The following is a 12,112-nucleotide window of genomic DNA, read 5'->3' as shown; positions in this document are numbered from 1 at the left end:
GGGGAAATGGAGATTTCCGAGCTGCCCAGCTGGCTTTTGCTGAAGCTTCAGCAGCCGGCTGAACCGCACCCATCGCAAAGGCTGCCTGGCCAGAGCACTCCAGGACCACAAGGAGACTGTGTCTTGCTGGAGTGGCCTCCTCCTCCCTCAGCTCCCAGCCAAGACAACTTCATCTTTTCCTACTTTGCTCGGAAGAAAAGAGCTTCTGATTTTTCTAAGCTTAGAGCACTGCAACAGATCCAAACTTGCATGAAATGCCCAATTCAATAAGGGGAAACTCCTCCCTTTCCTCCCCCTTCCAAATTTCTGTGCCTCACCCCTACAAGCAGGCAAATTCCTCTTTCTTGGCCCTGGAGGAGACTTCCCCACCTCAAGGCTGAAGTACACAGCAGGCAGAGCAGGGCAAGCATGAACTGCCCTGGGGACAGAGCAGTCTCTGGTTGCCAGGATCATATATCAAGCATCTTTCCAGAAGTCAGCAAGATTCGCTAACATTTGAAAGTCAATGTACACCTTGAGCTGTGAAGCGGTATGGGAAGCCAGCTACTAGCTTGTGCCCTATCATTAAGAAATGCCAGCCAGAGCCAGAATAGCCACAAAATGAGTTGCTTTTCACACCAATCTTTGTGCCAAACGTTGTCTGTGACCTGAGGGGGAGAAGAGAGTCAACACCGTGAGCTGGCATTGCTACAGTCCTCTGTGCTACGTTAATACATCAGCCATGTTTATACCACCACGGATCGGAGCCTGCCAGCTGGAGAGGAAGGGAGGAGGCACACACTTATCCCTGTCAATGAGGAGACAAATCAGACCGACTGGGAGAGGGGGTAGGAGCATCTACAAGACTGATGGCTCATTACAGACAAGCCGTTTATTAACTTGGACTCTTGCAGCACAGGCTGGTTGGGTACCACCTGCCCCAAACAGGGAGCAGGTGCACAGAGCATAGCAGACCAGAGCACCACCACGGCTCGGATGGGACAGCAAGAGTTAAGGCGAGCCGCGGCAGAAAGCCTGCCACGACCCGCCAGGCCTTTCTCAGGGATTCCAGGAACACGGCAGTTTAAAAAAAGACAAAAATCTAAACAGCCTGAGAAGGCTGCAGCATTTCCAGAGCCCCTGCCAAGGGTTACTGCCTGGATGGGTAGGACGAGGCAGGGAATCAGCTGCAATGCCAGGACCCCCAACGGGACGTTTTGGGACAGGCAGCCCCGGGTGCAGGGAGCGGCAGCAGCATGCCAGGCTGCAAGCACCCTCCTGCGCCACTCACCCGCGTTCTCCACCCCACAGCCCGCCCTAGAAGAGCAGGGGAGAAGAGCCAAGGAGATGCAGGCAATCTGTTACCACAGGGCATGCTTTTATACCGCCTCTAATGGAAGCTACAAAGGGCCACTAAAGACAACTTCGAATTCACACACTAGGATTTTCTTTTTGAAAAAAAGATCTAACCTGATTAGACTTGACTCCATAGGTGAGAATTTCCCATCCAAATATCTACAATTATATGCATAAAGAAAAGAAAACCCAGCCACTAACACAGCATCACAAATCTGAAGTTTGCACATAAAAATAGATTTGGCCAGCGTATAAACCATCCTCTGCATCGTTTCAATGCCCCCCATCCCTGACGTACCAGGCATTATAGCCTAAAGGGAAAAGGACGATGGAGGAGCATGAAATGACTGTTTCAGCTCAAAGAAATATGGTATTAACACTAATGGAATGACTTCAAATGGTCACAGATTGAAGGCGTTAATGAAGTGCTTTGCTGTGTTAAATATGACCAGAGCTAGGGAGCAGTGCTACTTTGAAGGGCCAAATAATACAAGGGTGAATTTCTGAATCTCCAGGGAGTTTTTGCCTGACACAGACAACTTTCTGCTGGCTAGAAGATGTAAATGGTGCCAACCGCTTCTTGTAAGGACAGTGGTCCAGACGGAACAGACGGTCTGATGAAAAGGACATCAGTGCCGACAGCACTGGAATCTTCTCCAAAAAGCAGAAACATGAATGGGGATTAAGGGAGGCAGAATTGCCATGGAAAAAGCAGTGGTGTACACAAATTGAATGAGAGGCGTCCTTGGCAGGGAGATTATTTCCTGATGTAAGGCTTATATGCACACACGTGATTTAATCTCCAGAACTGTATTTAAGGATTATGCAACTCTGCAGTGGTCGGCTCCCTGGAAGCAGGGATGACAATGTGCCATAGAGAGGACAAGGTAGGAACAGAGACGTTTATTGTTAGATTTCTGCACCAGGAAGCTCAGACAGCTATTGAAATGCAATAGCATTGTGTCTTAGAGCATGAGACGGATTTTTGCTTTTAAATCTCCTGCTTTTTGGAGATGTGAAAAAAATAGTAAGAAACACTACATCAGTGAGACTCTGGATATGTGGCAATACTAAGCCAGTGTCCTGAAAGCACCATCTACTCTTAACACCTCACAGCCTACCAGGCTCTAGAGGCTATACCGGGCTCCCTGCACCTCCTCACAGCTTCCCAAGATGTGCTCCCTGCTCACGCTGCACTTGCTCTATGGAAATGGTTCATCAGATTACTTTTTGACGGAGTGGTGGCATCATTTGTGAACACTCAACTCAAGCACATGCAGTAAGGGTTGGGGGAGTCCCGCTCTCTTCCCCTCAGCTAATGCCTGTGGAGGTCCTCTGCTCTGCCTCTGCTTTGGGACCTGACTGCCTACCCTTGGCTGCCTAGCCAGGACCTTGCTCCACTCTCCAGGTCTCTCTCGACGGGCTCTCCAAAACTGGGGACGACGCAGAGTCCGCACCAAAACATGCTGAGCATCGCTGCTGCAGGAACGAGTGATCCTTGCCATCGGCTAGTATTGCAAGGAGGCACACGCAAGGCATGTGGGTAAGCACCAAGAGGGCTACATAAGCTGACCATTCTGGGTGAGATGGAAAGGCCCCGCTGTCCCGTTACCATAGCCTGCTGCTGGCCCTGGGCACCAGCTCAGGCAAAGGAGGAACAGAAGCAGCTGCACAAGTAGTGTGTTCTCTCTCACTACATTCCCCACTGTCCCAAGCCCAAAGAGGTATCTTGGTGTTTAATATACCTCAACGGTTTCTTCCTTCCACAGAAGTTTTGGCACTCAAAGCATCTCATGGCAGTAAGCTGAATTATACACTGTGAAAGCAGTACTTCCTTTTTATTTTCAAGCCTGGTGATTTGATTTGCTATTCCCTCATACATGTTATGTAGAATAACAAACAACTGCTCACTGGCTAGCTTCTCCACATCACTCAGGATTTAAGAGGTCCCAATCAAACCATCCTTAACTGACTCTTTAAAAGGACAGGGTAGGGCTTGGTATATTTAGTTGTTCAGAGGCAGGGAGCAGTTCTTGAAGGGAGTCATTGCAAGAGGGAGCAACACCTGTCCTTCAGGAGATTAACAACCCATGGCTCCAGCTATCAAACAACTCAAACTTAAATAAAATGTATATGCATGCACAGTCCTTTCATGTGAAGAAATTGGAGATAATCCAATGTAGCAGGTTCGTCAAGGCAAGCCCTGAGGCAGCGCAGCCTGATAAGGCTGTCTCTTATGGAGAGAGGAAAAAATAGCTCCTTTCATCTGACAGGTGTACAGAGACGCTTGTGATTCGCCCATCACAAGGCAAAGGCTGGGCTTCGGACGGCAAGAAGAGGAGCGAGGGTTCACAGGAGATGCTTAAGTGCCTTGGAGGACTAGACATCCTCTCGGCCTCTGAGCAGACGTACCGCTGCCACCCTCCACGGGGACCAGCGGCAAAGGGACTGCAGAGACAGATGGCTTTTTGGTTGGAGAATCCACATTCCCTCCTCGACTGGCCGCACCAGTGACCATGAAACCGATCACCCGGCAGCTTCCAGGCACTACAGTTCATCACCCCACTGAAGGCTGCCGGCTGGAGGGCAGACGGCAGCTCTGCACGAGGAAACCTGTACCCATCCTTCCTTTCCCCAGCCGATGAGAGCTCCTGCATGCCAAGCAGCTCCCTCATCTGGAGCCCAGCACGAGGCTAAGCTTACTTGCATCTTTACAACAACCCAGTTGGTATAATACCTCAAAATTTATTCCCATCATCACTGAATCCAGGGTATTCCAGTACAAACTGAATGCTGAAAAGCCAAAAACCTTTGGGTCCAGTTTGGGAGCTGCTGAATACATGTGGGAAAAAAAATATTCCCCCCTTCTCCCCCAAAACAGAGGCCATTCTTTGTGAGAGTCCTCAAGCAGATTTGGTACAGCCTCCAGCAAAAGGGAAGGCACTGCAGCAAAAAAGCGGTTTTTCATTGCGCTGAATAGGCTGCTTAGGACAAATCCCCTGCAAATCCTGGAGGAAGGAAGAGGGAAATTCCTGCTTATAATGGAATACCAGTCTAATACAGCTATAATCTACCTTGACCAAAACTGAGAAAGTTCACAAAAAAATTCTCAGCCTACTCTACCTCTCCTTCCTCCATCTCGCTGAGCAATGCAGACAGCACAAGCACTGTCTCAGCCATTAAATACTTCTCCAGCCTTTATACCGAACTAAGAGGCAACTAACACTTAGCACTGAAGCTTTAGGATAAAACAATTATGCTGAGGGATAAAATATAAAAGAAACCATTCACAATCCCTGACTTATTCTGGGAGGTTTGTTCATTTACTCCATCCTTGGCTCCTGTCTCAAAGGGGAGACAGCTTTCAGCATGAGAACAGCTAAAAATTGCTCTAATCTGGACATACCGCTGAGCCATTTCTGAAGCTTTCCTTGGCTCTGCTGCCAGGAACCAGAGGAATTAGTGGCTCAGATCCAGTATGGTGCAGAGTAAAGTTGCCACTGGATTTTTCCTCCAACAAATGCCACGCATAGCTGAAAAATGGGGAAAACTGAAGTGCACTTCTATAACGTTCAGTGGCCTGACTACAGGATCAATTCACTTGTTTGCTGTTTTGATGGCTTCTAACACCTCTTGTACAAGTGAGATCCAACAGACCAAAGGGCAGATGGATTTGGAGTCTTGTTTTCTTTCTCCAGGATGTTTAAGAGTTCGACTTTCTTACCAGAAAGTAACAGAGGCACCAGAGAAGACATTTTAAAGCCTGATGCCTTCAACCAAAGATTTGGAGACCTTTTTCTAATGAAACTTACTAAGATTTTCTACAAAGTTTCTTTATTTCAAGATCAACCATGTCTAGGTTGTTACCATTCATAAAAGACTGACATTAATAATGAATGCACATTAATCCTGGTGAGCTTTGGTTATGCACACTAACACATGATTAACACATTCCTCTTCTATTCTGAAGAGAGGAAAGTAGAGGTATTCAACTGCTTTCTACACATTAAGGTGAACATATAACCACAAGAGGTGTGTGCTGCTGCATGTGTAACTTCTGGGGAAAAAAAAAACAAAAAACATAGCAGCTCAATAAGCACAGAAGGAAATACTGTAAGACTTCAATCTTTAGGACAGGAGAGTTTCACTAGGTCTTATCACATTCACGTACTGTGGAAATCACCTAACGACTCAGCCTGACAATGACCTCTACTTGTCAACAAAGTTTATCGTCTCACAGGAATGCCTTCGTGAGGGAAAGTTTTCCTCTCAGCTCCATTTAACAGGGCTCAGTTTTCCTTGCTCTCCTCCTCTTGTCTCAGACTTAACCCTGTCCTGGGCGAGCGCCAGGTCCGCACCACGTGCTGGATCTCTCATGGAAAGGGACGTGTAACTTCTCTGCAGCTGGAGAGCTGACCCCCAGGTGAGATGAGCCCCTGGGAGGCATCAGCCGCTGCCGCTCCTTCGCATCAGGCACCGCTGGGAGCATCTGCAGACGTGACTTACTCCGAGCAGCCTCAGCCACACAACAACCTTCTGCTCCCAGGGACAGGGTGCAGGCATCAGCAAACCAAAGTCATCATCCTGTTAGATTCCCTTATCCATCTTACCAAGATATCATGCAAAATCATACTGCAATTACCCGGGAGTGGCTCTGAGGAGGGACCATTTGGGATCCTAATCCTGGGAAAGACCTGAGAGACTGGCAAATGCGGTGGGGACACACAGCAAGTCCTACTGCAGCGCCAGGCCCCCCCCGAGACGCACTACCACATGGCAGCCTGGATAACCGCCTGACCAGCTACAGCTTGGCCAGACACTATTTTAATTCAAGTATGCACAGAAGGGAGTAGGAAAAAAATAGCTTTTAGTGCTTCAAGAGGAACATGACTGGTATTTTGTTTAAATAACAGTAATAATAGTCATTCAATATCTAATCAAACAAAATCTCCGAATAAAGCTCTCTGGCATGAATACCTGTTTTCTTTTAAAAACATTAAATTGAAACATACTAGGAAAATAAAAATCATAATAAAAGCCTGGGATTTCAGGCATTTTATTTCTGTGGTTCACTGCTTGGTAGAATGCCATACTGCATAACCCCAGCAGAGATTTCCCAGGACACCAGTAAATCATATTACTGAAAGTAGACAGAATGGAGGGAAAAAAAATTTAAATCAAAGCTAATAACCTTGTTAACTCTATTACCTATAAGCTACATCCAGCTGCAAAGAAACCCTGTTCAGCAACAAAACTTCCCAAAATGGAAATACTCACCCACACACAGGATGTTGAAGCAAAAACCATGATTAACTGACTTATTAACCAGCTGGTCCGGCAAACTGTCAAATCCTACATGTCCAGAAAGGGGGACAGTGCGACAGCCTTCACCCTGAAACATCATGAAAAATATACAGCTTGTGTTATATGCAAACAAAATACACTTATCTGTATAAACCCTTAAGACCTCCCAAGTAGAATCAAATACACTGTCCAAGCACTGATCTGTACATAGAGTGTAAATCTTGTCAGCATACTTCCCTCTTCTCCAAGATAAACCCAGACAGCACAAACTATTTGCCTCACATTAGAGGGTAGCCTGGGTGACCAAAATCATTAAACTGTGCAAAACACATACACAAACACAGCTGCTGAAATAAAGAGGTGGTAAAGCATTTATTTCTTGGGAAGTTATTTAGACACTCATCTCACCTTATATTGAAAACAAAAAGTTACCTCCTATATGCCTAATCCAAGTCATGTTAAAGCATCGGTGATGGAAACTACATAGAAACGATTAGGAAAACTGACTACATCTAGTAATTGAACAACCCAAGCATGCTGCATCTGCAAAGCTCAAGTATAGTAGGCACAGAAACGGCAGAGTCTTTAGAGTTACCAAATGCAGCAGCATCTCCCATGTTGCTGCAAAGACGAAAGTCGCAGATCACAAACCGGGGTCTGCCCAGATCTATATAACGGTCATCAGCACCAGAAAAAACAGGAATCATCAGAGGAAACTGCAAGGAGGATATTCACAGGGGCAGGTGGCCAGATCACGCAGGCAGCATCTGCCTGCCTCTTGGAAAGGGTTTCAGAAACTTCCACCTGGCCACTGCACAGAGGACGTGCCACTTCGGATGCAAATGAGGAACTTGCACAACAGATAGCAACAGACTACACATAGAGGTTCATACTTGGAAAGAAAGAGTCAAGAATAATGCAGAGTTGGTACTAACGTTGTGTTTTTGCATGTACTAGAGCTAGGAACAGTTCTCCTCCCACAGCACCCTAAGAAGATATTTCTCTGTATCAGAGGCTTTCCTTAATAATACATTTTGGTGCCAAATGCAGAAAATTCGCCTCTGGCTTTTTAGGTGCATCATCAGTTTGCAAGAAATACTGCAGCAAAAAGGCAATAGGTCCCAGTTTATAAGGGTGTAATCTTTAACATATTTTTTCAGAACAATGTTTTCTTATACGCTGAAAACTTGTTATAAGGACATCCTGTTTTTCCTCTTCTGTTGAGGAAACTTGTATTTTAGACTAGGCAAATATCCTTGCGGACTGCATTTACTACAACAGTCTGTCAGACTATGATTACTTGTGCTGTTACTGTTTTGTGGGTGCGGGTTTTTTTTCTCTGAATGTGAGGATCCAAAAACACTTCAGCCATTAATCATATTTACAGCCCTGTGATGTGTAAATATGTTTCCTCTTAGCCATATTTTGTGTATCAATCTGATTCTTCCTGCCAAGATGTTCACCAAATATGGTGCTTTATTAATTCCAAAGCACCTTGCCTCCAAACGACGTTAATCAGGAAGGCGCTCCACTCACCCAGCAGATTCTGCTTCTGCCTCCTGAGGATGCTTCTCCCAGGCCCAGTAATTCAAGGACAACTAAGTAGAAAGCAATACTTTCTATACAAAGTAGAAAAACAGGAGAACCAAAGCTGTAACACACAGATTTTGCAAGACCACGTCTCAACTCTCCTAAACTGCTTTCACCAAAACGAAAACCCAGCAATGGAATATCCTATGGCACTGTCCAATCTCCCATGAGAGAGCACTCCTGTCCTCAGAAAAAACAGATGGATGGACAGTGTCAGCAAGCACAAGACACAGAACCACAGACCAAATTCTTCCCAGGAAAGGAGAAATATCAAGTGTATTTTTAATATGAAGCCTTAAAACTGCACTGTTGGAACACTGTTTGAACACTACTCTCTCCAGGAAGTGTGGGTGGTAGTGTAGGCTCTCATTAAGAACAAATCTCCTCAGCCCTAAATATAAGCGTGATCCAGATGGAATAAAATGAAAGTTAAGTCATGGTAGGCTAGAGGAGGCATTTGCCAACACAGAGAATTCAGTCTACAAGTCATTTCCTGTAGCCTCCTTTTTCTAGTCACCTGTGGTTTTATAATGCAGTTAAACCGCACTTCACATTTGTTACAGGTCAGGAAACAAGTACTGCAAAATCTGATTTTCAGTCACAACAGCTGAACCTCTATGTTAAATAAGCAGCCATAAGGTGTATTGTGCTATACTGCCTAGAAGTCCAAAGCCTGCGCAGCCAAATAACTGAGAGATCAGATGTGGTGAAAAAATATGAAACTATGTTTTAAGCTCAGACTGGTTTTGATGCACATCAGCAAGTTATCACCAATTAACAAAGCTATAGCGAGAAAAAAAAAGATTTTCTACCTGATCGACTAAGAAAGAGTGCAAATAAGTCTTCACACGCCAAGTGGTGTCTCTATAGGCATAATGATGCTGTATATAAATAGCTCCATCATAAACAACATATGAACACATTAGTCATACTGCCTATACATTAAATGCAGATTTGGATTACCTTGTTCAAAAGCCTCTGCAGCAAATGGTGCTAGAAAAGAGCGTTCAAGAGCTGTTCACCACTGTTTATCATCAACAGCAATTTTTGGGGTCAAATGCACAGAGAGATCCCAAGGCAGATAATGTTGATTGCCCATGTGAAGGCTTTTCCACTAACATCACTGAATGCTCAATGTCTGAGTGTCCTTTCGTGTTCTCTGTTTCAAAGTTAGCATCTTCTCGGAAAAAAGACAAAGCTGGGAGTATCTGGGAAGCCAGCGTGAATGCTGGCAATATACCAAGCTACCAGATGCCTTTTTTTTTCCCCCATATATGCAGAGTGACCCCCTAGGATAGAATGAGCTGTTGTTACTGGGGGAGAAGCAAAGCGTGTTTGCCACAAACAAGATTAAAAGAACAAAAAGAGCAACACACTGCCTTGCGGCATTGCCAGGTGGGGCTATTTCAGAGCAAAAGCATGGCATAGCCACTTGGGGCTGTTGCTTTTATTTTTTCCATATCTTTGGGGGATTTACAGACCTTTTCTTAGGCCTTTTCCATGCCACAAACAGCGCTGTCTACCCTAATTCTCACATAGAAAGATTTGAAAATTATACAAGTGTTAAAATAAATAATCTCAAATCTGAAAGCACTGCACATTAAATATTAGTTTAGTTAAACTGGGCCAAAAGAAAAATCTTGTTGAATGTGCATCTCTGCCTTTATCTTCTCTACATGACAAGTAGGTACAGTGCTGCTGGCTCCTGAGATGACCTTCGAGCACCGAAAGGTGGTTACTGCTTCGTGGAGATGAAGTGGAGCCTCATCTCTGAAACGAGCAACGCCGCTGCTCTGTGCAAACGTCAGTGTGCCATGTTCACAGCACTTTCTGGAGGCTTGGGCTAACAGGATCACTGACAAATGACACTGTGGCAAGAGAAAGCCTCCGCTTGGCAATACTTAGGCAGAGCACAGCAAAAAAAAAAAAAAAAAAAAAAAAAAAAAAAAAAAAAAAAAAAAAAAAAAAAAAAAAAAAAAAAAAAAAAAAACTAAAGCTCTGAACCCAGAGGAGCTGGTGTCCAAATGAGGCCTGCATGACCATGAAAGAATTCAAAAAACTGCTGTTCTAGAGGAAGCAATACAATCCTTTCTTCTGCATCTAATTTAAAAGAGCATTTCTATTTAGGATACCGACAACTGACATTAGTACTTCCACTATGGTTTCTCATCTGCCCCAAGTGAGAATCATTTCAGACTCTGAGGCCTTGGAGACCCCTTTGGAGGACTTCTAAACAGCCAGAATGAACATAACAGCAAAGCCACCCGATGAAAACGCACCAAGCAACGTTCACAGAGCTGCCACTGCTGCTGGCGCTCGCCACAGCCACCCCCGACCCTCTGCCACCCGGTAAAGCCAAGACCCAGGCGGTTAATTCCTGCACCTGAAACAACTGTTCACGAGACATCAAGTGTCAAACCAGAAAGCAAGCCAAACCCTCAATTCAGATTTCTGCACTACAGTTTTTTAGACGATCTTTAAGCTAGAATATCCTCAGATCCCTCATCCTGACCTCGGCGCCCTGGCGCCCACTTCCCCGGACTGCATTTGGCTCTGATTAAACAACAATTTAGAGCAATGCTTGTACCAATTACTTTGCACATGTAAAAGTGTGTAATCTGCCTATGCAATGAGTTATCCAGTAGACGGCATAAACATCTTATACGAAACAAACGCAATGCAAGAATGTAAATCATAGATACTTTGTATTTCCTTTTCTTGCTCAGTTGATAACAAATCAGCAGCATTAATTCACAAGAAAAGCAAGAGAAGAGGAAGAGAAATAGTTTTGAATCAGCTACCAGCGAAAGCAAGAAAAATCTCACCCCAACTGCAACCATTGACCCCTCTCCCTTCAGGCACGTTGCATCACGCAGCCATTCAACATTCAGAAACGCTCAAGTGCTTCCGAAATCTCAAACTCTGACAGCTCTTAAGATTATGTTTCTTTATGCCCTTGCCAAAGGGTTACAGAAACACCAAGCTGTTTGGACGCGTTCCCAGGAGAAGTCTCCTCAAGCAATTAAAAAAATATATATGCGCTCAGCATTCTTCATGATTTTTCTAGCTCATACCACAGAGATCGAGAGCTAGATCCTGCTCTGCAAGCTGATCAATCTACCGCCACATCCGTCTTCCACCCACAGACCCACAGCAGCGCGGGGAGCAGTTGAGACCACGTTCATTTAAAACTTGTCCCCTCCACGCCACGCGGGAGGACAGGAGAGGCGCCTGGGCGGCGAGGGTCTCCCCTCCACGGCCCGGGCGCTCAGCGGCGGCGCCAACGCCTCCCGGGCGGCCAGGCCCCCCGTTTCTCGCACGCGGGTGCCCCCGCCGGCACGCGCGCCGCAGCCCTCCGCGCCGCCCGGGCGCTGCGACCCACGGACGCGAGCGGATGCCCAGGACCTGCACCCACAAGTCGCCTGTCTGCACAAAGACGTTCGCGATTTGTGGCGTGGTCATTTCTTGTCCATCCTGCCACTGGTTTCCACTTCCACAGAGAGGCTCTGCTGTATCACAGCTCGCACCAAAGCACTAGCAGATGGCTGCGAGCCCCGTACACGGTCTCGGGGAAGCTGGGCGCTCGGTTTTCTTTAGCAGACGGGGGAACAAGTGGGTCGCTCGATACACCTGGGCAGCAACTCACAGGCTAGCGGGTGGAGGAAACCACACCACGAACTGCCCAGGCACGGCTACACCCACCCGCGCCGCAAGACCTGGTCCACGCGCAAAGCCCTCGCTCTGAAAACGAGACCACGAGCGCTCGTCCCAAGCGCTACGGCTGCGCGCACACACGGAAACCCACCAAGCGCCGCAGCGGGAGGCCCAAGCGCCCCCGGGCCCGCCTCGGGGGCCCTGCCGAGGGCCGAGGCGGCTGGGCCCC

The 12,112-nt window shown here is 46.5% G+C and overlaps 2 protein-coding genes across 6 annotated transcripts in view; one reads left to right on the top strand and one right to left on the bottom strand.

Annotated features, from left to right (window-relative positions):
- Positions 1-11,084, bottom strand: part of SEPTIN6 (septin 6) — a 28,313-nt gene extending 17,229 nt beyond the window's left edge. For 4 of the 5 annotated variants that reach the window (XM_085319696.1, XM_085319694.1, XM_085319697.1 and 1 more), the window contains exons 1-2: positions 11,031-11,084; positions 6,613-6,727 (exon numbers count right to left, since the gene is read on the bottom strand). In XM_085319696.1, coding sequence (XP_085175822.1) covers positions 6,613-6,727; positions 11,031-11,069 — 154 coding nt within the window. In that variant the 5' untranslated portion in view covers positions 11,070-11,084. Of the gene's footprint in view, positions 1-6,612; positions 6,728-7,234; positions 7,265-11,030 lie in introns of those variants that run through there. The other variant, XM_085319699.1, reaches the window with a different exon arrangement.
- A 686-nt stretch (positions 11,085-11,770) lies between these two features.
- SOWAHD (sosondowah ankyrin repeat domain family member D) overlaps positions 11,771-12,112 on the top strand; it is a 2,938-nt gene continuing 2,596 nt past the window's right edge. The window contains exon 1 of the mRNA XM_085319718.1: positions 11,771-11,785. Coding sequence (XP_085175844.1) covers positions 11,771-11,785 — 15 coding nt within the window. The remainder of the gene's footprint in view (positions 11,786-12,112) is intronic.

Source organism: Rhea americana, unplaced genomic scaffold (assembly GCF_003343005.1).
Source record: "Rhea americana isolate MKP2758 unplaced genomic scaffold, rheAme1 scaffold_6, whole genome shotgun sequence".
Taxonomy (NCBI): domain Eukaryota; kingdom Metazoa; phylum Chordata; class Aves; order Rheiformes; family Rheidae; genus Rhea; species Rhea americana.
The sequence above is the reverse complement of the archived record's forward strand: the minus strand, read 5'-3'. Positions and strand labels throughout refer to the sequence as shown.